Genomic DNA, 25,848 nt, shown 5'->3' with positions numbered 1-25,848 from the left:
TATCTATAAAAGTGAATTATGAAATACTGATTAAAACAAAAATGACACAAATTTAAAAACTATATGCAGGTACTTCTGCGAACGAAATAAAATGGCGCGTAAATAAAACCACGTGACTGCGATAGAATGTCGTCAGTTCATTGTTTTCGGTAAGCGTACCGATGGCAGATACATAGTGGGTCGAATAAATATATTTTTATTTGTATTACATTATTTGATTTTTTTTGTATACTTTCTCTTATTATTTTTTTCACTGTAGACTTGTGTAATAGTAACTTGTGTAATTCCTAGTGAATCCGTATCTATTTGGAGCAAAGTGCTACACCATTTAGAGATGTAAACTAATTTTGCTCACTGAGCAAAATATAAAAAAAAATTCGAATTCCAAGTTAGCATGAAATAGTAGTCCCACTACATAAAATCAAATCCACTATCATATTTCGCTTTCAAAATTAAACAATTTTTTATATTTACTGCAATTTACACAGTAAGTGTGCACATTCACATATAAAATATTAAATACGTTCCTTGTGGTAAATTGAAAGACTATACATTGAAAATATAAAGAGCAAAAAGATTGATAAGTCAATCCAGTCTTCAAAATAATTTAGACACATAGTACAATAATTAAAACTCAAAGAATTTAATTACACTTTTCAAACTCTACTTCAATAGTATAATTATATCGGATATCTTGAGCCATTAAAACATTGAAACTTTTTAATTACAAATATATAATGCTTTATCAATTCTCTATGCACTTTACACGCACTGATATAAATAATGATATATGTATATTTACATACATTTCATTTGTTATTACACTACCATGGTGCTCGAGACGAAGATGGGGTTGAAACAAATCTGAAAATACATACAAATTTTAATCACTTCAAGGAAAACACATTTTGCTACTATAATTATGTTAAACTATTGAGGATACAAGGTCACTGAAAAGCTTTCTTCCTTGATAATTTTTTGTGGTGCCATACAATCAATCTACCACATTATTAATTATTAATTAATACTATCATTTATACATGCTTCTTTTCTATACTTTCGTACTAATACTGTATATATTTCCACAAAATTAAAATTACTCAAATATCTATGTAGATTCCATACTTACTTCTTGATTCCATTTATCTTCTGGTATGGATGTGTAGTCATTAATCCACGCCTCTCTTTCACTCTTACTACTTTCAATGATCGATCTGTTACATTCATAACATGGCTATTTTTTTTACATTTATCCGCTTTTAATTTATTTAGTATTGCAATACTTTTTGCACTCATTCCTGTATGTGACTTTTGTATGTGATTATTTTCTTTATCATTGATACCTGTCTTAATCAGTGGATCTTTGTTCTTTGGCGATATTCTTTTGAATTGTTTTATGGGTGTTTTTGTCAGATTTATAGAATTCTTATCTGAAAGACATCGTTTTCTCGACTTTCCCTGTATACAATTAACATTGTTGAGCCCTTCAGTGTTTTCCGTCAGTTCCTTTGTTTTGTTACTGATAGTCATTTTTGAATCTTCTAGCAATGTAATGGTTGTATTTTGTGTGTCAGAGACACTGTCTGTCTGTGGACAAGGTGCATTAAATGTTGTATTTAAAGCATCATTGGTGCATTTATCTTGGTTCTGGTCACTCAAAGAACATAATGTATATACTGGTATGTTGCTACTGAGTGGATCTATCAAATGTGCTATGCCTAGACAAGTTAGATTGTAAAACTGTTCTTCATTATTTATCGTTTCTATATCTGACCATTTGATATTTCTCGCACCTTCCAGCAGCTTAATCAATTGTTTAAATTCTTCTTTCATTGTGTCTGTCATTGTTCCATAGCCTCTCATTATGTTATAATAATTTTGTAATGTTGCACTCATCAGTTTAATCATTGAATAGTGGGACTGCATTTCGCATTGTTGTAGATTACTTACTTTTTTTGCATGCTCATACTGCTGCTGTAATCTTGATTGCTCAATTTCACACATTCTCAATGCAATTAAATCTTCTAGCTTCTCTAACTTCTTTAACTTTATTTCTGCACTCAGTTTCTGTAACTCTGTCTCTACCGAACACAATTCTTCCCATGCTGTCTTCATTTGTACTTTCAAGGAATTTCTCTGTCTTTCAAAGTAATGCATGGATTTATTAACACGGGACTTGCCACTAGCATTTTGCTCTTCGGTAGTTAAGACATCAACAGCTGCAGTTAAATCGTGTAATCTTTCATCTGCTGCTTTTTTATATTGAATTCTAAAACAGAATATTTTGTAAGCACTTTCCAAAGAGAGGATTTTTTCATTTAGAACCTTCTTCTTTTGAAGTAGTTCAATCATTGTGTTTTTAATTGTTAATGTACACTTGTCCTCCTCTTCGTTCGTCTTTGTACATTTATTAAGTTCTGGTGATGCATGCGTCAACCTACTTTCTACAGTCAACAACTTCTGCTTCAGATAGTCTATTTCTTTCTTTTGTTCTTCCACCATTTTTATATATGCTGTTACATGCATTTCGCAAGACATAATGTTCTTCTTTATGCAAGTCTTAATTTTCTTTGCTCTGTTTGCATATCTTAAGGTATTGTAGGTATCTTCGTAACTTAAACTAGTGGGTGCAATATTAGCTATCATAACAGTTTGACAATTTCCACCCAATGAATCTTTCAATAATCGAGTTAATTTTGAATCCCTATAAGTTATATGTTTTGCGCCATCTGCCAAATTATTAATGCAGTTTCCAAGAGCCAATAAGGACTTATTAATATTTGCACCTTCTTTGAATCTGTCTCCTTTAGATCCTGTGGCAGATGCTCTTTCAGATCCTGCTAAATCGATCATAGATAACTTGACTTGTTTCACTTGACCATCCAATCTATTGGTGATATTAATATACACCTGAAAGACAGCATGACTTCTGCTGCTTTCCTCGTTTGCATCTGTAGGATGTTGCGTACGATTTTTATTACCTTTTGCTAAAAGTGTTAATAATTCCTCTGCACTGTGAATTGTAATTATTTTAAGACCAGCAACAATTACTCCACATCTACCATCGTCTCTTAAATGCAAAGGTCCACACTTATGTAAAAGATCTTGTACATTCTCATTATAAATTTCTAGATAAGTTACACCTAAATTAAATTCACGTTGTTCCCCTTGTTTTTCTATTTGTAAAAATAATTCTGCTACTGTTCTGTACGTTATACCAGGATCTTCTGTACTACCGAGCATTGTATGAGTTTTTCCAGCACCGGTTGCCCCGTATGCAAATACAGAACAATTATAACCATCCAAGAGGCTAGTGATCAAATCTTTAGTACTTCCTTCAAACAGATCACTATTACTGGATGATATATTAAAGACTTTGTCAAAAATGAATTGTAACTCTTTATTTTGTTTTTTAAGTAAATCTCGACCTTTTTGAGCAATTCCACGGTAAAAGAAAGGATTTTCCTCTTCCTTTGGATCGAAGATTAGCATTTTGTCATCGACAACCTTTATGGCAGTTCTAGAGCAACCCAAAAGCTCGCGTTGATTTTGTGGTCGAATCCTTACTATTACTTTAATACTCGTCTGCGAACCAATTTCTGTTTGCACGGTTGAAGCTGTGCTTCCACTTGTACTCGGTTTCGTTTCATTAGGAGGAAATCGTGATTTCGTAAATTTTTTAACTTTATTCGGCGAAAATGCCTTCGCTAAATCTCTCTTAAAAACCATAACAACTTTTATCAGTTTTCACTCATACATTCCTAAGAAACCGTTAAGAGTAATGCAATCTTTGAAATTCAAATTTGTATACTGTCAAGTTACCTTTGTCAGCAGTTCTACCAATACTATTTATATTTGATTAACCAAAATCCCTATACTATTATGAGTTAGGGAATATATAGGTGGATAGGGATACTGATACAAGAAAATAACTATATTGTTTTGTGGCTCAAGTACTTATAAATTATACTACTAAATGGAATCCGGTGATATTAATTTCAAAATTAATTTGTAATAACCATAACGTCGACTCTATATTTTTTTATTTTATAGTACGAGGCATGTTGAACGAGAGGCAGTAAAGACGGAGAGTTTGATTTTACACTGGATAGACAGAGATGCACCAATGCTCCATACTCTTTTTATCATGTCCAAAATCAGACTCACGGTTTAACTGTCTCTCGCTCAGTATGCTCATAGGTAGATGCTCTGCTGTGCTATAGATAGAAAATCTTCATCTGAATTGTTCTGTGAGTTCATTGCACGTGTTCTTAGGCTGTGTAACTGTAAGAAATAGAAAAAAATGATAGTTTTTTTTTTATTCATATTTTAATATAGAAAATCTGTAACGTATACTTGTACCCAAAGTGGGTATTAAATACCGCTAAGTTTACGTTGTTACTATCAATTCAATATTTTTGTGAGCTATAAAAGTAATATTATTAAAACATCACGTAACAAAAAAGTATATATATATAACGTTACAGGGACAAAATTATTATTGGACAGATTTATTCTTGAAATGGCGGGTACATAACATAACCTGTAAGGAAGTCAAGATGTGCTATCAGAACGAAAATACGAAAACTTCCTAGCATAACTATACTGCACAAACGCAGAAATAGAATGGTCCTACAAAACGTTAGCTGTAATTTTATTAAATCTCTCAGTAATGCATACATTAGACAAAACGAACGTAATGGCAATAAATGTTCCCGAAGGTTGTACATGGCATTGTCTCTGCTTACCCCGCAAGAGGTGATGAAACTTAAGTAAATTTATTTTTGAAAATATAACGGGGTACATTAAATATTGTATTACAGGTCACTGCAATTCTACAAGCTAACGAGTATACCAAGGAATTCGATGGACAAAGCTCTATAAAATATTACGACTCTAATCAGTTGGCATCTAATAACCCTATAGAAGATAGTAGATCAGAGGCCCAATGCTTACTTACAAAAGGTACAGATATTGTACAAAGTATCAACAAAGATACCTATTTGCAAAATGTTCAGCAGACTTATACTTATTTTCTCAGAGAAATATTTCTAGATCTCGTTACATATACAACAAAAGCGCACATTTATTTTAGGAATTTTATTGGGCGTGTTTGATGGTCATGGAGGTAGCACCTGCGCACAAGTCGTATCAAAGAGACTTTTTCATTATATATCGGCATGTTTGTTACCTAGAAAATTACTGAAACAATACCTGAACACAGTGAATTCAAATAATAAATTAGAACTTCTTCAAGTATTTAGTGATAAAGTGGAGTTTATTTCTGAGATTAAAAATCTTTATCAAACGAGCTTCTTAAATTTTGTCAAGGATTTAGCAGAAGTGGAATGTACAAAAGAGTTTCAAATGGAAACGGCTTTAGAGAATGCGTTCCTCAGGTTAGACAATGATTTGTCGAATGAAGCACTTTTAAACTTAGATAAAAAGGATAGTGCTAAAACCCTTGCTGTTGCAATGTCCGGTGCTGTGGCTGCTGTTGCACACATTGATGGTCCGCACCTTCATGTTGCTGGAGTCGGCGACTGCCAGGCAGTACTTGGTATACTCTCCGGTATGAATCATTTCTAACAAATTTTTGCACTTTTATCAAAGATAAATATAATGTTTGTTTTTGTTATATATTGAATTGTAGAAGATGATGGTTGGTCTGCAAAATTGATGACCGTGGAACATAATGCCAATAATCGTGTAGAAGTTGAAAGAATTTTGTTAGAACATCCAGCAAATGAAAAAACAACCGCAATTAAAATGGAACGACTTCTTGGTCAATTAGCGCCTCTCCGTGCCCTGGGTGATTTTCGGTATAAATGGAGCAAGAAAGTTTTACAGGATGTAGCGGTACCGTATTTTGGTGAAGCCGCGATTCCACCAAGTTATCATACTCCGCCATATTTAACGGCGAAACCAGAAGTTAGATATCACAGGCTAACGCCTAGAGATAAATTTCTTATAATAGCGAGCGACGGCCTGTGGGACTTAATATCACCCTTACAGGCCGTGCGTTTAGTGGGCGAACATATGAGCGGAAAAGTAACACTGAGTCCGTTGAAATTACCTCGCAAATATATGAAACTTTCTGATATAAACAAAATGTTGTTGCAACGTAAAGAGGGCTTAAAAAAGAAACCCCTTGATAATAATGCAGCAACACACTTATTGCGAAACGCACTCGGTGGCACAGAATACGGTATAGAACACACCAAATTATCGCAATTATTGACTTTACCTAGTGAAGTGGTACGAATATTTCGTGATGATATTACGATAACAGTTGTTTATATGGATTCTGAATTTTTAAGACACTGTCCTCCGTGAATCAAGAAAACTTTTCTATTATATTTGTACATTCTTCTATAATTGACATGGTTTTCGAACTCAACCGAAAACCATCGACATATTATCGTGTACAGCTTGTTATTTATTTAGTTAACAATAAAAACAATTTACATGGGAACAGTTTTCTGCTTATTTGCAATACGTACACATTTATCACATACTATGTTTAATCGCGTTATTTGACGAATCATTTAAATCGATTATTCGTTATTTTATTTTTTTCGAACAAAAGAATATAGGTATCGTACACAATCCGTCAGCAATGTCTAAACAGAATCAAAATTATAAAATATACAAATAAATTGCTAACCTATCCTAAAATTGTAAATATCATTCAGAAATGCCTTCCGAGCCTACATATTGTACAGTTAAATTTGTTAGGTACAATTATAGCGATGATTATAATATAGAAACACACAGAGTCATTATACGTGTCATGAGCCACATTTCAATTTCTTCTTTGCATCTCTTAATAAAAAACAGTATCGTCTTTCTGCCGACTGAAATATAACGGTTTTTTCATTTCAAAATATATACTCATTCTGTGCTTTTTATATTTACTTTGATAAATAGTATTTGTGATTAAGCGTCAAGCTTATAATATTGTTGCATATTAAGTGTTAAAAGAGAAAAAAAAAAGAGAGGAAGAGGAAAAGGGAAACAAGAACCTAAGTTCCAATTGTTTTCGTATAAATACTGTATAGAAGTGACGGTAATCAAATAAGATATAAGGCAAGCGCGTGTAACTGAAACATACTTTTGGAAGTGTACATTGATTTACTTCCTTAAAAAAGTCCAAGTATCAACCTTCTTGACCAAAATCTTCTTTGAATTTTTCCAACTTGGTCATGTCTTCCTCATTCACCGTAGGACGCGTGGTTGCCAATGACTTCAACATATCTTTCTAAATATGAAAAATGTTATACCATATGTAATGTGTATTTTAAAATATCTCGACAAATGAACAAATGTTTTCAATATTTACCATAGTTACAGGTGGTTCGTACAATTTGTCACCTTCAACTTCCATCCAATTCATTTCGATGGCAGCTGGGTCTCCGGGTGAACACGGCGTAAGTAAATCGTCCACGATGACGGAAGGATCTTTCGGCGATGGTCCTTTTACGCGTTTAAAATGTGTTGCGGTTTGGACTTGTCTAACTGGCTGCATAAGTGCATCTCGCACAATAATACTTATATCAGCCCCCGAGTATCCATCAGTAGCCGATGCTAATCTCTTGAAATCTTTATCTACTAGACAGTGAGAAGTACTTCCTAAATGAAGTTTGAACATGATAACGCGAGCTTGTTCATCAGGCAGAGGAATGTAAATCCTTTTTTCAAATCTTCTTCTGATAGCAGAATCCAAAACCCATGGTATATTGGTAGCTCCTAGCACTAATATACCATCATTATCTGATCCAACACCTAATGTACAAATTAAACACATATATAGTTATCATATAGAAACATTGATACATTGCAAATATTTTTCATTACCTTGCATTTGAACTAAAAATTCTGTTTTTATTCTTCTTGCAGATTCTGACTCATTGTCAGAACGTGATGAGCACAGCGAATCAACCTCATCGATAAATATAATGCTAGGTTTATGTTGACGAGCTAGTTCGAACAAATTTTTCACAAGCTTCTCAGACTCTCCGAGCCACTTGCTCACCAGGTCAGAGGATGACACGGAGAAGAATGTCGAGTTATTGGCTTCTGTCGCAACAGCCTTTGCTAGATAGGATTTTCCAGTACCCGGTGGCTGAAAATATCTCAAAATTATATATAAAAAAACATTTATACAAAATTGTCAATAATGTTTGTATAAAAAGTTACCCCAAACAGCAAAATACCCTTCCATGGAATTCGTTTTCCGGTAAAGAGGTGAGGGAAACGTATTGGTAAAATAACAGCCTCTTTTAAAGCTTCCTTGGCTCCATCAAGACCAGCAACATCGCTCCATTTGACATCTGGCTTTTCAATAATTATTGCTCCTTCCAATTTGCTTTGAAGTTTTTTCTTTTCAGGATCGCTGTCGGTGTCGCTATCTCCGCTATCACTTTTCTTATCCTCAATTTTAGAATTATCTTCGCCTGCCTTTACAGGTTTCTTTTTACTCTTCTTTAAATAAGCTTTTAGCTTTTCAGCTCTCTCTAAGTATTGTGTACATTTTGCTCTTATGCTTTCTTTGGCTCTGTCTCCTTGTGCTTCGTCTAAAACAACAAATATAATATGAGAATGTTGGATTAATTTCAATCTAAATCTAACTTATTACAAAAGAAACTCTGTAACATCCGTACATTTAATAGAGTGTAGAAAATATTCAACTGCATGCTCGTACAACCTAAGTGCTTCTTCATAATTTTTGTTACGATCTTCTTCCGTTGCTTTGGTAACCAGGTCTATGGCTTTCTATGAAATACCAAATGGATTGCTAAGTATAATCTTCAATTCAATATTCAAACCAATACAGTGAAAATAACGCATTCTGATGGCTCACCTGTAATATTGTGCCTAGAGCCATTGTATTACTATAAATTGCACCTAACCTTTGCTTCGCTCTATAAACTTCGATTATTTACACGAGAACCTATCGTCACGATGAGACGCAACGGCCCAAAAGAATACGGAGAAACGGCGGTCAAACAGCGACCTACCGCATCAATAAATTACACTGCTTCGGTTGATCTCTTTCAGTGTTAAAATTCCCAATTTTTCTATCACCTGATAACCTTCAAAATTTAGTTGTCCCAACGTCACCGCTTGACATATCACATTCCTCACTTATACACTGAAGAAATTGTTAAAGCACTGCATGCACAATGCAGCATTTTCACATATAGCGTCAATAATGTCGAGTCCATAGAATACGTAAATTCAAAATGTTCGCTGTGGACATTTAAATACGAGAAGAATACAAAAACATACGATACTATGCGATAATAAAATCGAAAATATTCACGACCCTTAGAATGCTGTATCGATCAAATTTGTATCGGTGCGTATATAAAACTTCTGGTTTTCTTTAAACAGATGATATATGTATATTAAGATTTCTGGTCTAGATAAATAAACATTTAAGTAATTACCTTTAAAATTAATTGGTCACGAGCTATTTGATGGTATTAACAGTTGCGATCATAAAATAAATAATATATTGTTTCTGTTGATAATCATGGATCATAGGAAATTGATTGTAAAATTACGAGAACTAAATATTTATGTTCACTCTATTATAATCGTTGACAGTGAGTTTCACGGTTTAAAAATTCGAGAAAAATGAAGTGCAGGATAGTTCATAGCAGAAATGTATCCGCACGATAGCGGTGAAAAAATGGACAGTGAATACGCGGCTTACGAACGTGAACGCATGTGCAACAGCTACCTGCTACGAAGCACCGAGTCTGAAGAGATAAAAACCTCGGGGCTACTCAGAGCTACCGATGGATCTTTCTCCGTGTTTATACCTGTTTCTTATTTTTGTTTCAACAATCGTGTTGGCCTAAATCTTCAGTCGGAAAGTTAACATTATTGCATTCTAACCTAGCGAAATATCGACATACGAAAAATGCATACTGCAACCATATGATAGAAACATTAATCGAAATTAAGAAACTTGGATCACCGTCATACAGTAGTTTTACAATAAGGGAGCCACCGAAGAGAATCGTTTAACCTAAGTATGAAACGCCTGTTCGCCCCTACCTATTTACTTTGCTCTTTTGTTCCTCGTGAAAATCTTGTAGAAAATCAGGGGTGTGGCTGACCGGTTTTTCCTTTTATTCTAGGCTATGTCCAAATTCAATTTAATTTAAAAATTTGCCTAAGGTTAGGAATCATGCACACCAAAAGATTATTTTTCTTTTATTGATTGCAGGCTAGTGTCAGCGCGTTTCCAGTGACTATTTTCGAATCGCGTTTTGGTAAATTTTAGTTTTCAAACATTACATAGAAATTTGAAATTAATATTAATACCCCAATAGCTTTTCAATTCGTATAACTTGATACTTATTCTTATCAGATATTTCGTATCATTTAAGCAACAATGTACAGATAGCATGGAATAAAAATCTTTTATTGGAACAATTAATAAACTTATGATTAATTCAGTTATAAGTCAGTGCTTTGTAAATAAATGTATTTCACATGATTCTTTGCGTAGATAGAATTTCATAAATATACTTTAATGCGCCAAAAGACCCTTTTTATGCAGATGACGATAAAATATATTTTATTCTATATTTCGAGCACAATTCGGTTTAAAAAATATTATTGTTTTATGTATTCAGGTCGTACAATACATCAGACATAAGCCAGTAATGTCTGTCCCCTCTTCATCGTCTAATAAAATAACTGACAGTAAACCAGGCGGTACAAGTCCAAGTCCTATAGAAGGTATCGAAGGTGTTCCAGGGCCTAGTTCTTTAGAACCTATGCATTCTGTTTTACCACAAGATGGAGAATCTGAAGATTATGGAGATGATGGTGAAGAAGAAGAGGATGATAGTAGCGAAGAAGAAAGCGAAGTGAGTTTTACTTTTGCGTTATGCTTGTAACGTAAATAAGTAAATCTTACGTTAATAGAAATAAATTAATTTATCGCCGAATGATTTCAGATTAGCGACACTGGAATGTTTTGCGAGGAAGAATGCGAACCTAATCTTGAAAGTAATAATTGTTCATTGTCTACATCACAGTCACAATCTCTTACACAACGAGTGCAGAGTCCTATTTTACACACCTGTGTACCGCTTGATGTTATTCAACCACAAAGAAAGCGTAAAAGTGAAACAGAATCAAATTTACCTTGTAAAAAACTTAATCCCGAAGATAAATCACATTCGATGTAAGTATTATTTAAAACAGATTATTCAGAAGTCACAGGTTTTTAAGAAAGAATCTTTAAACCACTTTATAGGATGTTTCACAAGTTTCTTTTATTTACAGGATTATTAAAACGCTAGATGATAAAAGCAAACATATAAGATGCGTTATTCCGACAAAAGATAATCCTCCGCCTGAAATGAGTAACTGGCTTTTACAGTTTCAGGTATAAAATAATCCAAATTCTTTTCTTTCTGTTAAAAAAAATTAAACTAAATAGAAACTAAAAATATTGATTCTCATTGTAGAGGTGGTCGAATGCGGAAAGAATGTTAGCTATAGGTGAATTAATTGAACGATGTGAACCGACGCAAGTGCGACACATGATGCAGGTGATAGAACCTCAGTTTCAGAGAGATTTTATATCTTTGTTGCCAAAGGAGTTGGCTTTGTCCGTATTAGCTTTCCTAGAACCAAGAGATCTTTTACGGGCCGCGCAGACGTGTCGTAACTGGCGGTTTCTTGCCGACGATAATTTGTTATGGAAAGAAAAATGCAGAGCAGCTGGTATAGAAGATTTAAAAGATTTACCTCCGATAAAACGTAAAAATGGTAGAAATTCTGGTAATTGTTCGTCCCCGTGGAAACAAGCGTATATGAGACAGCACAATATAAAAATGAACTGGAGGACAAAACCGATCCGCACGCCAAAAGTTTTAAAAGGTCATGACGATCATGTGATTACGTGCCTACAGTTTTCTGGTAATCGTATAGTAAGTGGTTCCGATGACAATACTCTCAAAGTGTGGTCCGCTGTTACGGGCAAGGTAAGTTAGAAATCGAAGCCTTAGTATGGAATCATTCGCAACGTATTCTTTTCTAATTCTTTTTCTTCTTTTACATGTTACTTTCTCTGGTAGTGTTTAAGAACATTGGTCGGGCACACTGGTGGTGTATGGTCATCGCAAATGTCTGGTACTACTGTAATCAGTGGCAGTACAGATCGGACCTTAAAAGTGTGGAATGCTGAAACCGGTCAATGCATTCACACGTTATATGGGCATACATCTACCGTGAGGTGTATGCACTTGCATGGTAATAAAGTAGTCAGTGGTAGTAGAGATGCTACGTTAAGGGTATGGCAAGTGGATACCGGCGAATGTTTACACGTGCTAGTGGGCCATATGGCAGCTGTTAGATGTGTGCAATATGATGGAAAATTAGTGGTCAGTGGAGCCTACGACTATATGGTTAAGGTTTGGAATCCCGAACGTGAGGAGTGCCTTCATACTCTACAAGGACATACAAATCGTGTTTATTCCCTCCAAGTAAGTGTTATTCAAATCGAACGCGCGGGAGTAACATAACGTGATATACATATCCATATTTCTTGAAACCTTACTTTCCATTACGATTCATTTATTTTCATTCCATACATCATTTTTTCTTTTTGTGCTAGTTTGATGGTGTACATGTCGTTAGCGGTTCTTTGGATACAAGTATAAGAGTATGGGAAGTTGAAACCGGGGCGTGTAGACATACGTTAATGGGACACCAATCGCTCACTTCGGGAATGGAATTACGTAATAATATTTTGGTGTCTGGAAACGCAGATTCGACTGTTAAAGTATGGGATATCGTTAGCGGTCACTGCCTTCAAACCCTTTCTGGTCCAAATAAACATCAATCCGCGGTCACATGCCTACAGTTCAACAGTCACTTTGTAATTACTTCGTCCGACGATGGCACAGTTAAACTATGGGACGTTAAAACTGGTTCGTTTGTCTGTTATTTTCTAATTTCTAAAATTTCGTCTTATTTTTTAACAATCTTCCTTCACTGAAGTTTTTGTTATGCTTTTAGGTGATTTTATAAGAAACTTGGTCGCTCTGGAAAGCGGCGGAAGTGGTGGTGTTGTGTGGAGGATACGTGCAAGTGATACAAAACTGGTGTGTGCAGTGGGTAGCCGTAATGGCACAGAAGAGACCAAACTTCTCGTCCTCGACTTTGATGTAGAGGTAAAATAGTGTACTTTTTTGCTGCCGAAACTACTCTCCTCTATGACTTCTGTACATACTCTGATTAGGTAGCATAACTAATCTACTGTACAATGATTCATGTATTACGTGGAGTGATTGTGATAAGAATGTATGTTGAAATTCTGAAGGGAGATCACAAAAAGTCAAATGTGGTTTTATAGTTGTTGCAAATGATCTCCGAAGTGGTAGAACGTTCAAACTGAAGGCATTAATTATATTAATTATGGAGTGTATTAATTATGGTGTACAAATATGAGATTTCAAAGACTCGACAAATTACGAAGAATGAGGAGCTTATCAATGTACTATTGTATTATTGCTGTTATGAAACTTGAAGGAAATCGCTAGTAATTTAAATGAAATCAGCCCGCCATAAGCATTATGATTACATAACGATTCATATAGGCGTTTAGGAGAGTATTTTTAAACTACTGAAAGAAAGATTTCTTACCGTCTTTGTCAAGCTTATAGATGAAAATATCGCATAAAGAATCTCAAATTTCAATAAATAAATGAAAGATTCAAATTAAAATGACGAAAAAATGAGAAACAAAAAATTAAAATGAAATAATATATTTGGGTAAAATACAGAATGAAAATGACCAAATTGGTAAAGATACTTCTTGTACAATAAGTTCTTTAACTTCGTTTTATTTCATTTAACTTATTTAAATTCGTCATTTACGTTGATTAAATTAATTACTATGGGAACTGTGCATAATTTATTGGATGATGCAAACACTATTTAATAATTTTTAAATGAAATGTGTACCGCTTTTCATTTAATCTATTTTGTTTCATGAACGTCAATTTGTATTTCATTGTCTACAGTGTTCATGGACAAGTGTTCATACGAAATCATAGAATTAATTAGTAATTATACCTAATTTTTTGGCTTAAAATTATGTCTTTGAAAATCATAACGATGTCCAGCATTTCATCGACACTAACGTTATCTTGCATTGGAACTTATAACTTTGTCTTATGTTGCTCGTTAATCAGAGCATCGGCGAACGTGTTATGGGCAAGAAATTTATGAAATGATTCCACATAAAACAGAAAATTTAACGATTCTGTTAGTATTTCACTATCAAACCCTTATCATGACCATTCAGTTATCATTTAATGTTATTATTATAGCTATTCGCGACTTTAACTTTTTATGATTAATATTCAATCATAACGAGAAGTTTACAAATTGCAGGGTATTAATTAAAAAATTGTGTAAAGTCCGAAATATTCAAACTCTTCGTCTTACATTTTATTTACTTTACATGTTTATTACACGAAAGGAGTAATATATAAAGTGTTTTTTTTACCAAATACTTCAGAAGTATTTGACAGACTTCTTGCATGTAACACGTTCAAGAAGCATTCGCAATTTATTATTTGCTATTTGATCAAACAACCAGAGTTAATCCTTTATCCGTGATAATAATTTAATTCGATTGTCAAGGGCTTAACATTTAAATAAAATGTATTAATTTTGACATTAGTAAGTCTGGTTTTGCCATGGCGCAATAATAAGAGTTGCAGACTTCTCTGTGCAATATGCACAAATTGAGTAAGCGAGACTAAATCGGTTATCATACAAGGATAATTTTAATTAACAAATTTGTTCAAAGTATCTCAGATTTTTATGTCGAATTAATTTTTTTTTTTACAAATTGTATCGTTACAGAAATTATATAACGTTCAGTTTTAACTGACAGTAGAATCTGTAAGTTCTATCTGTAATTCAGAATACGATTCGTGTAAATGCAATTTTTATTATTGAACCTAGGATATTCTAAGAATTGTGTTTTATTTGTATATTGCTCAATAGTTTATATTTGTAATGATGTGTTATCTGTTGTATCATTTTTTATAAGAAATAGAAAATGTTGCTGCATTTTAAATTCTCTTGCATTTTGTCTTGAATTAATTTGTAACAATTTCTGGTATCAAATTTCTTTAATACTTTATATACAGGTGTTATGTTTCAATAACAATGACGAAAGTACATTCCAAACATGGAACATGTATCGACTGATTCTTTTCTCCGAGGTATTCCCTTTGTACATAATATTGACCACCACACCTACATCGATAAATAAATGCATCTTCATTATCATTTATTGTTTCCAGTTCATTAGCAGATATTCTTGCATATATTAAGACGTTATCCGAATCTAGTTCTACTTGCTTCTGTATGGCATCGTACTCTTCCCTTGATTTAGGATCACGTAAAACATTCCAAGCCTCTACGATACGTTGGAATTTTATACCGTCGAATTCTGATACATTTTTGTCTGGATGAAATTTTAAAGCTAACGCATGATATGCACGCTTTATGTCTTCGGATGTTGATTCCCTAGTGCATCCAAGTACATCATAATAATTCATAGAATTCATAATGTCAATTTTCACTTGTTGCTAAATTGTTGCAATTGTGACATAATTTATATATTTCGTACAATATTATTACTATCTAATGTTCAACACGAAGAGGAAACTAATTAGAATGGGTCCCATAACCTAAGACATAGAGAAAACAACTCTTCATATTACACAAATATTTACAATTTTGTGTGCGTCAATAAATAATAATTTTCATTTGATAATATAGTGGTTGAAATAAGTATTTAGAAAAGAAGTGCATTTTTGCATTTCATTCAAGGCTGTGTAATAATTGCATTTATATCACTTTAATGTTTACCGGACTGACATACCGACCACTGAAAGATCTGCGTAAGGATATCCCGTCTATAAATTCTTTCTTGCAAGTTGCAATCTGTTTTCGATCTATATAAACATAACAGTATTCTCAAATGTAACGCAATTTTCATGTATTAGCGTTGAAAATATCATAATTAATCTGAGCCCTGATCGAGTAAGTAAAAACGCGGTTATCATACCGACTGCCTTCTCCTCTATTACACATATGTTTGTTGAACAAAATTATTATGAAAATTATTGGAAAATGAATCGAAAAAAATTATTCAAAAAGGAGATAAATTTGTTTGTACGTTTTAAAGGAGTTTGATGTCACTACAGTTAGAAAGGTATAAAAAAAAAATAATAAGTCTATTTTCTATTTTATCTGTACCTGCATTTTGTCGGTAATATCATTTCCAGAATCACCGTTTTTTGAACAAAGAGGTCGCTTTAATACCACTAGTTTCTTACTTCAGTTTATATAATACCAACATCAGAAGATGAAATATCTATTTTGTACCACACTGTGTTATTATTGCTCTATGCTATGTCATCAGAGACATTCGATGAGTAATAGTATTTGTTTCTAATAAATGGCCGTGTTCTGCTGTTGAACTTGTTAAAAAGTGTAAATTGTTACTCTATACAGAAGTATGACTTCTATAAGTGAAGTTGATTCAGTACCTAAAACGAAGAAACCGTCGGGTAAGTTCATTATATTATAGCAGGTCAATTTTTGTATAGTTATATTTTATTTGGTACATTTATGAAAACTATACAAAATTTATAAGCTTATTTTTAACTATTATATAGCAGAAAATCTATTAATTGTTTCAGTGATTGTTGAATATTAATTAAATTAATAATTATAAATGTATTTAGCCAATGTTTAGTTTATAAAATATTTAAATCGTATTGTCATATAAATTTTATAGAAACATTTGTAACAAACTGATATGATTGTATCGTTTTTTAAATAAATTATTTTATTTTAACAGATAGTGCATTTAAACAACAACGTTTACCTGCATGGCAACCGATACTTACCGCTGGAACTGTGTTACCAACATTTTTTGTAATAGGAATTGCTTTCATACCAGTTGGAATTGGATTGCTTTATTTCTCTGATCAAGTCAAAGAATATATAATAGATTACACCGATTGTAATTCTACAAATTATTTCCATTCAAATACATTGCCTATCACGTGCGCAGACTTTATAGCAAACAACCCTAATGCTACTCCACCTTGTGCCTGTGAAATAGAATTCAAACTACCTTCTGATTTTAATGGAAAAGTTTACATGTACTATGGTTTGACTAATTTTTATCAAAATCATAGACGATATGTAAAATCACGCGACGATAATCAACTATTAGGACAGTTAAGTGATGTGGTTTCGGTCGACTGTGGACCATTTGCTTTCGACGGAAACAAATCTATTGTACCGTGCGGAGCTATCGCAAATTCATTATTCAGCGATGAATTGAAACTATTTTCTAAGCGACATACAGAATGGGTACCATTACTAAGAACTGGTATTGCTTGGCCTTCCGATAAAAACATTAAATTTAAAAATCCTGATGGCGATTTAAAGGAAGCGTTTAAGAATTATGCAAAGCCAAAGAATTGGAATAAAAATATTTATGACTTAGATCCGGATGATGAGAGTAATAATGGCTTACAAAATGAAGATTTAATTGTTTGGATGAGAACTGCTGCCTTACCCACTTTTAGAAAACTTTATCGTAGGGTGGATCATTCTGTACATGGTTTCACAGGAGGACTATTAACAGGGCAATATGTCCTTCATGTCAATTACTGTAAGTAAAAATTATATCAAAGTAAACAGAAGATTAATGATATTTATAGTATAAATTAATAAATATTTCCTTTAATAGCATATCCTGTGTCTGCTTTTGATGGCAAAAAAAGAATGATTTTAAGTACTACGTCTCTTCTTGGAGGAAAGAATCCTTTTCTTGGTATTGCTTATATAGTTGTAGGATGTCTTTGTTTATTATTAGGTATTACATTACTGATTATTCACATCAAATGCTCTAAAAGGTAAAAATTAATTTTATATACTTAATTATAATTTTTCTGTTTCACTTTACACTAAATGAAGTTATGCTTAAGAGAGGCTTTTAATTGAATCAATTTAGAAAATGCAGTTGCCTTAAAAATCATCATTTCTGTCACCTAAAATGTTACGGGAGATAAATGTCCATTGTGTATCATTTGTGAAAAATTTTTGCACCGAAATATTAGCGAAGCGAAATTTTTAAATAATTGACAGTAAAAAATTAATGTAAGCCTGACAGCAATTGCATTTTATTAAACGTTTTGATATATTTTTGATTCTTCAACAATTCTGGAAATTGTTAATGTCTCTTAATTGAATTATTTACAATTTTGAAGAATGAGAGTATTAAGAATACTTAATGCGAACCAAAGATATTGAAAATATTTCTAAAAACGTTCTGTTTTTATATATTTTACTTTGCCACTCATTGTTTACAAAACCATACATTTTGAATTCAAAATTGACAATAAACTATTATGTAATGTATGTTATACAGCAAACTAATGTAAAGATGACTGCAACAAAGTATGCTTAGGGCACCGTAATTGTTCTTGTAAGTGTTTGTGATACTGTGTTATATCTAATCTGCAAGAATGTTAATAATAACCATTATTTTACATGTGACATGGCTTTATAAATATTTTGTTTGTATCCATTTTTCGTTGACTTGTTAATTGTTCTTATATTTATTTAATAATGCATGTAGTTACTGTTTGTATCTTTTGTCTTCTGTTTATATCTATAGATAACGTTATTCAGTTTATAACAATTAAATGATTCTTTCATATTTACTAAAATTTTCGTAATACTCGTGTTTCACTCTTTTTAGTATACTTTGCATCATAAATAAGCTTTATACATTGCATATCATATTTATTTAACATGGAACATGTAATACGTTAAAACGTAAAGTGTAGAATATTTAATGGCAGATATATTGTTAGAAATTAATTAAAACGTTTTATTTGCATCGAACGAATGAATTTCCTTGATTTTTGTATAGCAAGCTTGCAACTTTATTAACTATTTAATAACGTAATAATAAAAGTGTATCATTAAAATTAATTATTAAAGAAATTTCTGTAATCGTGTTGTATCTTTTTATAGCATAACAGAGATGATCAATGTGAGTCCAACTACACCGTACCAAGAATAATTACACATAATTATTGCAAATTTTAAACAGCATTGCGACCATTCTGCATTTAATTTGTAAGTGTTAATACAAAATAATTCAATTCAAATTTTCTAGAATGTAAATATACGAAGAGTTTTTAACAGAACAGATAGTTAAAAAGAAAGAAACTTTTTTAGACTACTTTTGAGAAATAAATAAAAAAGTATTTCAATAAAATTTCCTCTATATAGAATACAAACATTATTTATGCACAGTATAATATACATGATTAGGTATTGCAGAAGTATAATTAATAGTAAATGGATATTGAATTATTTATATGCACTATGTATTTTTCATCTACATGTATTAAGGTACTCAAAGTAGTAAAGAGTTAAAAGTTTTGATGTATTTAAATTTGATTAAATATAAATATGATCTATTTATATTTTTTATTTTTTGAATACAGAATATTGATTTAGATATATTAAAATTTTTTGATACTTTTTGAGTATCTCGATACATTGCTGAGCTTTACTTAATCTGTAATATTTTTGTAAGTAGTGTACACTAAAATAATTATTCTATGTGAAATATTTTTAGCTTAATTCTAGTCACAAATGAATGTATAAATATATAAATAAAAAAAATTCTTATATTTATTAATATATCTACAGGCATACGAATAGAAATATATTAGAAATAAGTAGCTAAGAACCTATGTTTTATTTTAAAATAATTTATAAATTTATAAACAATTTGTACATTGTCGATATCCTTGTTTTACAAAAGCTACAAAATGTGCATAATTCCTTTCTAATTCTCTAACTCTGTTTTACCCTTTACATAGGCAACCTCATCTTTTCTATTACCCTATTTTTCATATATTCCGTGTCTCGTTCTTTCGAAAGAATTTTATTAGTTCTTGTGTATGTTAAATCAGTCTATAAATATTTATCACATTGTACAACGCCGTTCAATATTCTATTAAAGTAGTATTCAGATTGACTTTATCGTATCAGTCGTGTACTAAGAGGAATACATATATTTATAATGTTGTTTGTATTTTCAACTTTACATTGATATTTTATATCAATGAAACTGTTTGTATCAAAACATACTAATTTTGAAACATTTAAGACCGACAAAGATTTTCCAAAATTTTTTATATCGAACTGTATTAAATAATGTTTGAAGTAAGTTAGTAAGACAAATTTGACGTCATAGATTCATAGGGATTCGATTCGATCGCTACATATGCATTAATTTTACTATACCTAGGATTGCCTTTTTTTATTTTGAATTGTTCTATGGATCAGAGCCTTTTAATCGTAATATTGTATATTTCGTGATAAAAGTAAATAAGCAAATTTTTTGACAAAGGGTTTTTATATATCCGTTTAATAATATTATAAGTTTCAGTATCAAAGTAGCTTCATCCAAATTGAATCATAAGCATATACTTATTTCAGTACACACCTTCTGCAGTCAATTGTTCATAATTGAAAATACTGCTTTATATCATCATATGTTTTCAGTTACACACTACCACGAGTTAGGCACTTGTGAGCTGCTTAAAGCAGTGCCGACTCATCGCCGAAAAGATCTTTACTAAAACGTCTCTTTATCTTTGTTACACAAGATTTTTCAAAGTTTCTTTTGTCAACTGACAACGTACTATCAATTTGTTTATCTATCAACATGATTATAACTCTGAAAAACTTACAACAACAAACGTTTACTGTAGAAATTGATCCATCGAAAACGGTAGGTGAATATAGTGAATGGAAAATGTGTAGCTTTTTTGACGTGTAATATGTACTTTAATGGTATTTTTTGTATAGGTAAGAGATCTGAAACAAAAGATCGAAACCCAGAAAGGTTTTCCCGTTGATCACCAGAAATTAATATATGCTGGTAAGCGATGTTTCTTACATAACCTCATTTTCACTTCATTACAGATATACTCAATCTTTTTATAAACATATAATTTGATCGATCGACTATAAATTTATTTTAATAATTGCTGTTTTAGAGAAATTATCATGGAATATTGTATCGTGTTGGACTTACTTTCACATTTTTGTATATGTTATTGTTTTTAATGAACAATGACTTGTAACTTATAACTGTCTAATTATAATGTTTTTACAGGAAAGATATTAGCAGATGATCAACCACTGACGGAATATAATATAGATGAAAAGAAGTTCGTAGTTGTTATGGTAACAAAGCTTAAAACTGGTAGTAGTTCTGCAGCGACCGAAGATCATGCAGACGGAGACAATAAAGAAGAAAGTAGTACAACCAGGTACTAATTAAAAATATTTCAATGATAAATATTCTGAATATCTTGCGATAATTTAGTTTATTAACAAAGAAGCAATTTTATAATTTTTATTTTAATCTTATTTTTTTAAATATATATATATTAATAATAAGTGTATTTCAATCACATTATGTTAAGCTATTCTTGGTGTTTGCCTTTCGTCGTAGCTCAGTGGCACCGCCTAGTACAAATCCTACTGTTCAAAGCGCAGCGCAACCTGCTAGTAATGTGCAAGAACAATCAGGAGCAAGCACTACTCCTGAATGCGTTGGTGGTCAAGCTGAAAGTGCCTTGCTAATGGGCGAAGACTATAATACTATGGTAAACAACATTATGGACATGGGGTAAATATACATTTAACACAAGAATGTTGCAAATTATTTAATTACAATATTTCTTGGTTTGTGTTTAATTAATATTATTTATATCAGATACGAACGCGATCAGGTTGAACAAGCACTAAGAGCAAGTTTCAACAATCCTGATAGAGCTGTTGAATACCTTTTAACGGGTATACCAGCTCAGCTTTTTGAGGACCCGCCAGAAGATCCACCCGAGGCTCAAGAACAACCTCAAGATCAAGGCCAACATCCGTTAGCTTTCTTGAGAAGGCAACCTCAATTTCAACAAATGCGTCAGGTCATTCAACAAAATCCACAATTACTGAATGCTGTACTTCAACAAATTGGTCAAACCAATCCCGCATTATTGCACTTAATTTCGCAAAATCAAGAAGCCTTTGTGCGCATGCTCAATGAACCTGGTTAGTTTTATTTGCTTGTTAAAATATAAATAATGTATTCGATCATTGGATTCTCGTGTACAAACGTTTTATGTTTTATTCCCGAATAGAGGAAACAACTGGTGGGACAGGTGCAAGAGCCGTACCTGTGATTGGTCTCCAAATTCAGGTATCACCACAAGATAAGGAAGCTATTGAAAGGCTGAAGGCATTAGGATTTCCAGAACATTTAGTTATACAAGCATACTTTGCATGTGACAAAAATGAGAATCTTGCTGCTAATTTTCTATTATCACAAAGTCTCGATGACTGAAGTGTCGCACTTGATTGATTTCATAATATGGAGTTAAAGGACTGATATAGGGTGGGTAATTACACAGGCGCCACATTACTTTCAACTGGTCACCTTTACTTTGTATGTATAAATATGCACACATATTTATATTATTTTATTAATCCTCTAGTTAAATATTGGTATGTTTTATAAATCATACAAATTTACTGGTATTGTATATTCGACTATTCGACATATCAAATTATTTGCAGTTTAAAATCGTTTCATTTCAAAATATATACTTTATCTGTTCCATATATTTTGAGATCGAAATTTAATGCATTGCATCAGTGTTATAATCCATCCTTGCAGTCTGAAAAATGCTCCTCAACAAAAATTTTTGTTCTTTGAATATATGGAGCAGTGTAATTACATTTTTATGTAAGAAAGCCTGCTTGTTTAATAAATTAATAATATACAAAAGTATAAATACTTTATGGTATTTATATGTTGAAGTTATTATACAATTACATGTACATGCAAATTTGTATACAAGGGTGGAGAGACATGTGTATTCAAACCGCATATATGTACATGACAAGTATACTTTGTACATTTAATAGGCTTTCTAATATAAAAATTATGTGAGTGCATCCGTATATGTATAATTGCATATGTATATATGTGTGTACTTGCATATAACTTGCGCCTATGTATGTATGTATAAAAAAAGTCTTGTATTTTTTAAACAAAAGTGAAGAAGATAGTTATTCATTAATAAAACATCACAAATCATTTCATTTGTCACAAATTAACAAAATGTATGAAATACTTAAATGAAAGAAAAAATGAAAATTTAAGTAACATATACATATGTATCGTTTTAAATTTGTTTTGTCCTCAATATCAAACCATTCTTTTCATATGAAAAAGGTTCGTATAATTTATGGCTAGCTATTAGGAGATAATCGTATATATAAAGTATCTTAAACAGATAAACTTGAGAAAACTTATCTGAAATATGAATCTATAAAGAAAATTTGTAATTAACTTTCTATAAAAGTGGAGGCAATGAGATTATTAATATTATGAAAATACATTCAATATATTATAGCCTTAACATATTAATATGTAACTTACTAGAAACCGTTTGAATTTTTAAAATAATAGTAACAATATTCAAATTTTATTAGAAATATAACATATAATGTAAAACAAATAATATTAAAAGATTGCATATTTAATAAATAAAAATAGCATGAGTCTAGGCACAAATGAATACATTCGTTTCCCTGTGTATTCTAAGGTTTCAGAATTTGATCTGTGTTTTTATTTAACGATATTATACATACGTATGTATGTAGAATCATACTCGCACATCCATATAATTGGACTAGATGTATTTAATACTTTGTTGTAAGGTTGAGTCCTCTATTATTAATGCAATAATATTTGGAAACTGTCTCAAGGTTTCCACTATTACAAAGAGTTAACGTACATGATTTCTATGTTATACAAATATCTTTTGACTTAGTTTCCCTTACGCGTCGGATACCAAAAATGATAAAATGCTACAAATAAAAATGTTATAGAACAAGATCATATTCTCTGTTATTTATCAAATTTTATTTGTAGTATAGTAAATAAATGCTTTAAAATTTATATGTAAAAGTAAACGGTCAGTTACCTTTGATTTTCAGTTTTTTATTTATAGTCTCATAAAAGTTTTGTTACAAGTATAAATGAACATTGTAAATGTTTTTATTACGCAATCTCTAATTTTCTTTGTTTCAAACATTTTATAATTTTTATTATTATAAAATAAATTTTTGTACAAATTTAATCTATATACATATTCGAAATATATATATATATATATATATATATATATATATAGGATGTTTATATATAGTAACACATACTTATTATTTAAGTAATGTAAAAATATTTAAGCTGTTTTGTCTTTCAAATCCACACCTTTACTTTGAAGATCTCTCTTAGCTTCTTTTATTTGCTAGAATGGTAAATTAGCGATAACATTAATTGATCATTTATTATATAGTAATTTTAGTATAACGATTTTAATAAAATAATGTTACATTTATTGTCAAACTTACTTGTTGTAGTTCGATAGCTGCATTTTCGCAATTGTTAAATGTGAAAACTCTATATAAGACAATGATAGCTGCATACAAACTAAACAAAAATAAAACAATGAATGGAAGGAAAAGAATAACTTGCTGCAATTCTACAGCCGATGAATTAATGTTTCCTGTGATCATAGCCACCCACACGCCAAAAAATAAAGTGGCAAACAGAAACCATTCCATTAACTTCGTCATCTGAAAATTTGAGACAAATGATAGATTTAACGATTCTTAAACATTAAAATTATATTAAATGACAATGTTTAATGCTCTAAAATCTGTACATCGCTATAAGACTGAACTATATATGAAATACGAAACTTTTACACATATACATATATTTTTTATTATTCTCGTACAATTTGCGAGTGCTTATAGACTTTTATCATAATTTTGTTCTTAAAAACATATGGGGTAAACATCTGTAATTGCAATTACAATCTTACATATGACGTGTATAGATTTAACATGTACGATTCAAACTTTTTGTTTCACTGTATGATAGTGTTGCTTGTAAAATTATTTGTGGTAGCTGAAATTAACTTTGAATCGGGGAAAGAGAAAAAGAAAAACGAATGGCGCTTTGTTTGGAATATGCTATTATATATTGAATTGCAATTAATGGATACCATTGATCTCTATGTACTGCTATATACTAGATGCGATGCGGTAGTACCGCAGCGGTACGAAGTTACCTCGTAACTTACGAGGTGCTTAAAAGTATACGAGGATGTCGAGTCGACATTGTCCACCTAGAAGCTGCCATGTTTGAAAAAACACCATATCCGCTGCCTATGTACGATCTGAAATATTACATTCCTAGGTTCACATGTATGCTCATTTCTCATATATTCCTTTAACCGATTTCTATAGAACCGAACATATGTATGTTTTAATACTTTTAATTGAAGATCCCTGGACGTGGTGACTTTTCCTTCATGTAACATGCGAGTATGTTACCTACGCGAACCTCTTCTTTTTTATTTTGTTTTCTTAATTGGTATATCTTCCGAATAACTATACTGTGTTTAACTGAGTTATGTGTAAACAAATAACTACAAAAGGATTTCATTAGTCCATTGTGGTTTGAACAAGAGGACATCATAAGCATAAGAGTGTACATAGATAGCATCACCGGACAGTGGTTTGAAATATGTAGATTCGATGCATGATTAGAAATTAAATGTTAAAACCTCTAAAAAGAATAAAAAACATTACTATTTGTATTAT

At 31.6% G+C, this 25,848-nt stretch overlaps 7 protein-coding genes across 15 annotated transcripts; 4 read left to right on the top strand and 3 right to left on the bottom strand.

The window, feature by feature from the left end:
* Positions 1-378: 378 nt before the first annotated feature.
* LOC122395442 (pyruvate dehydrogenase [acetyl-transferring]-phosphatase 1, mitochondrial) lies at positions 379-6,414 on the top strand. Of its 6 annotated transcripts, none has more exons than XM_043393027.1 (5): positions 379-487; positions 4,488-4,758; positions 4,824-4,965; positions 5,096-5,572; positions 5,654-6,414. In XM_043393027.1, the coding sequence occupies exons 2-5, from the start codon at positions 4,627-4,629 to the stop codon at positions 6,334-6,336; spliced, it is 1,434 nt and encodes a 477-aa protein (XP_043248962.1). In that variant the 5' UTR covers positions 379-487; positions 4,488-4,626; the 3' UTR covers positions 6,337-6,414. The 6 variants fall into 6 exon arrangements, with proteins under 6 accessions (XP_043248962.1, XP_043248959.1, XP_043248960.1 ...); XM_043393024.1 differs by lacking the exon at positions 379-487 and adding an exon at positions 4,170-4,250; XM_043393025.1 differs by lacking the exon at positions 379-487 and adding an exon at positions 4,247-4,286.
* On the bottom strand, positions 758-3,831 carry LOC122395440 (kinesin-like protein KIF18A). Its single transcript, XM_043393021.1, has 2 exons — positions 1,130-3,831; positions 758-864 (listed from the first exon to the last, which is right to left on the bottom strand). Exons 1-2 carry the CDS (start codon positions 3,727-3,729, stop codon positions 825-827), a joined length of 2,640 nt encoding a protein of 879 aa, XP_043248956.1. The 5' UTR covers positions 3,730-3,831; the 3' UTR covers positions 758-824.
* A 302-nt stretch (positions 6,415-6,716) lies between the features above and the next one.
* On the bottom strand, positions 6,717-9,149 carry LOC122395444 (vacuolar protein sorting-associated protein 4). Of its 2 annotated transcripts, XM_043393031.1 has the most exons (7): positions 8,864-9,149; positions 8,664-8,775; positions 8,200-8,576; positions 7,858-8,125; positions 7,343-7,785; positions 7,115-7,261; positions 6,717-6,857 (listed from the first exon to the last, which is right to left on the bottom strand). In XM_043393031.1, the coding sequence occupies exons 1-6, from the start codon at positions 8,885-8,887 to the stop codon at positions 7,160-7,162; spliced, it is 1,326 nt and encodes a 441-aa protein (XP_043248966.1). In that variant the 5' UTR covers positions 8,888-9,149; the 3' UTR covers positions 6,717-6,857; positions 7,115-7,159. The 2 variants fall into 2 exon arrangements, with proteins under 2 accessions (XP_043248966.1, XP_043248965.1); XM_043393030.1 differs by lacking the exon at positions 6,717-6,857 and having other exon boundaries at positions 6,906-7,261.
* Positions 9,150-9,773: 624 nt separating this feature from the next.
* Positions 9,774-15,204, top strand: LOC122395441 (F-box/WD repeat-containing protein 7). The gene is made up of 8 exons (XM_043393022.1): positions 9,774-10,043; positions 10,653-10,889; positions 10,980-11,209; positions 11,311-11,413; positions 11,496-12,014; positions 12,108-12,515; positions 12,647-12,962; positions 13,051-15,204. Exons 2-8 carry the CDS (start codon positions 10,683-10,685, stop codon positions 13,212-13,214), a joined length of 1,947 nt encoding a protein of 648 aa, XP_043248957.1. The 5' UTR covers positions 9,774-10,043; positions 10,653-10,682; the 3' UTR covers positions 13,215-15,204.
* Positions 15,205-16,448: 1,244 nt separating this feature from the next.
* On the top strand, positions 16,449-19,390 carry LOC122395439 (cell cycle control protein 50A). Of its 2 annotated transcripts, XM_043393020.1 has the most exons (5): positions 16,449-16,628; positions 16,922-17,746; positions 17,825-17,990; positions 18,506-18,562; positions 19,117-19,390. In XM_043393020.1, exons 1-4 carry the CDS (start codon positions 16,577-16,579, stop codon positions 18,516-18,518), a joined length of 1,056 nt encoding a protein of 351 aa, XP_043248955.1. In that variant the 5' UTR covers positions 16,449-16,576; the 3' UTR covers positions 18,519-18,562; positions 19,117-19,390. The 2 variants fall into 2 exon arrangements, with proteins under 2 accessions (XP_043248955.1, XP_043248954.1); XM_043393019.1 differs by lacking the exon at positions 18,506-18,562.
* A 1,301-nt stretch (positions 19,391-20,691) lies between these two features.
* On the top strand, positions 20,692-24,133 carry LOC122394956 (UV excision repair protein RAD23 homolog A-like). Its single transcript, XM_043392165.1, has 6 exons — positions 20,692-20,893; positions 20,971-21,043; positions 21,281-21,437; positions 21,623-21,799; positions 21,887-22,218; positions 22,308-24,133. The coding sequence occupies exons 1-6, from the start codon at positions 20,828-20,830 to the stop codon at positions 22,508-22,510; spliced, it is 1,008 nt and encodes a 335-aa protein (XP_043248100.1). The 5' UTR covers positions 20,692-20,827; the 3' UTR covers positions 22,511-24,133.
* Positions 24,134-24,344: 211 nt separating this feature from the next.
* Positions 24,345-25,380, bottom strand: LOC122395232 (dolichol-phosphate mannosyltransferase subunit 3). 2 transcript variants are annotated; one of them, XM_043392658.1, is made up of 3 exons: positions 25,248-25,380; positions 24,589-24,813; positions 24,345-24,485 (listed from the first exon to the last, which is right to left on the bottom strand). In XM_043392658.1, the coding sequence occupies exons 1-3, from the start codon at positions 25,248-25,250 to the stop codon at positions 24,420-24,422; spliced, it is 294 nt and encodes a 97-aa protein (XP_043248593.1). In that variant the 5' UTR covers positions 25,251-25,380; the 3' UTR covers positions 24,345-24,419. The 2 variants fall into 2 exon arrangements, with proteins under 2 accessions (XP_043248593.1, XP_043248594.1); XM_043392659.1 differs by lacking the exon at positions 25,248-25,380 and adding an exon at positions 25,093-25,191.
* Between the last annotated feature and the right edge of the window lie 468 nt (positions 25,381-25,848).

The sequence above is a fragment of the Colletes gigas genome, unplaced genomic scaffold (assembly GCF_013123115.1).
Source record: "Colletes gigas isolate AHSC1104 unplaced genomic scaffold, ASM1312311v1 Colletes_gigas_Sc00005, whole genome shotgun sequence".
NCBI classification, from domain to species: domain Eukaryota; kingdom Metazoa; phylum Arthropoda; class Insecta; order Hymenoptera; family Colletidae; genus Colletes; species Colletes gigas.
This window is presented reverse-complemented; position numbering and strand designations above follow the sequence as displayed.

Excerpts from the sequence above, each read along its gene's own strand:
- LOC122395440 (XM_043393021.1), bottom strand. The coding sequence starts at position 3,729 with ATGGTTTTTAAGAGAGATTTAGCGAAGGCATTTTCGCCGAATAAAGTT. Across the intron at positions 865-1,129 it reads AAGATAAATGGAATCAAGAA|ATTTGTTTCAACCCCATCTT; the intron begins GTAAGTATGGAA and ends ATGTATTTTCAG.
- LOC122395442 (XM_043393027.1), top strand. The coding sequence starts at position 4,627 with ATGGTCCTACAAAACGTTAGCTGTAATTTTATTAAATCTCTCAGTAAT. Across the intron at positions 4,759-4,823 it reads CTCTGCTTACCCCGCAAGAG|GTCACTGCAATTCTACAAGC; the intron begins GTGATGAAACTT and ends ATTGTATTACAG. Across the intron at positions 5,573-5,653 it reads AGTACTTGGTATACTCTCCG|AAGATGATGGTTGGTCTGCA; the intron begins GTATGAATCATT and ends ATTGAATTGTAG.
- LOC122395444 (XM_043393031.1), bottom strand. The coding sequence starts at position 8,887 with ATGGCTCTAGGCACAATATTACAG. Across the intron at positions 7,786-7,857 it reads ATTTTTAGTTCAAATGCAAG|GTGTTGGATCAGATAATGAT; the intron begins GTAATGAAAAAT and ends TTTGTACATTAG. Across the intron at positions 7,262-7,342 it reads ACGAACCACCTGTAACTATG|AAAGATATGTTGAAGTCATT; the intron begins GTAAATATTGAA and ends TTTCATATTTAG.
- LOC122395441 (XM_043393022.1), top strand. The coding sequence starts at position 10,683 with ATGTCTGTCCCCTCTTCATCGTCTAATAAAATAACTGACAGTAAACCA. Across the intron at positions 12,015-12,107 it reads GGTCCGCTGTTACGGGCAAG|TGTTTAAGAACATTGGTCGG; the intron begins GTAAGTTAGAAA and ends TTTCTCTGGTAG. Across the intron at positions 12,963-13,050 it reads ACTATGGGACGTTAAAACTG|GTGATTTTATAAGAAACTTG; the intron begins GTTCGTTTGTCT and ends TTATGCTTTTAG.
- LOC122395439 (XM_043393019.1), top strand. The coding sequence starts at position 16,577 with ATGACTTCTATAAGTGAAGTTGATTCAGTACCTAAAACGAAGAAACCG. Across the intron at positions 16,629-16,921 it reads TAAAACGAAGAAACCGTCGG|ATAGTGCATTTAAACAACAA; the intron begins GTAAGTTCATTA and ends TTATTTTAACAG. Across the intron at positions 17,991-19,116 it reads CACATCAAATGCTCTAAAAG|CATAACAGAGATGATCAATG; the intron begins GTAAAAATTAAT and ends ATCTTTTTATAG.
- LOC122394956 (XM_043392165.1), top strand. The coding sequence starts at position 20,828 with ATGATTATAACTCTGAAAAACTTACAACAACAAACGTTTACTGTAGAA. Across the intron at positions 21,800-21,886 it reads AACAACATTATGGACATGGG|ATACGAACGCGATCAGGTTG; the intron begins GTAAATATACAT and ends TATTTATATCAG. Across the intron at positions 22,219-22,307 it reads GCGCATGCTCAATGAACCTG|AGGAAACAACTGGTGGGACA; the intron begins GTTAGTTTTATT and ends ATTCCCGAATAG.
- LOC122395232 (XM_043392658.1), bottom strand. Across the intron at positions 24,486-24,588 it reads CAGCTATCGAACTACAACAA|CAAATAAAAGAAGCTAAGAG; the intron begins GTAAGTTTGACA and ends TTACCATTCTAG.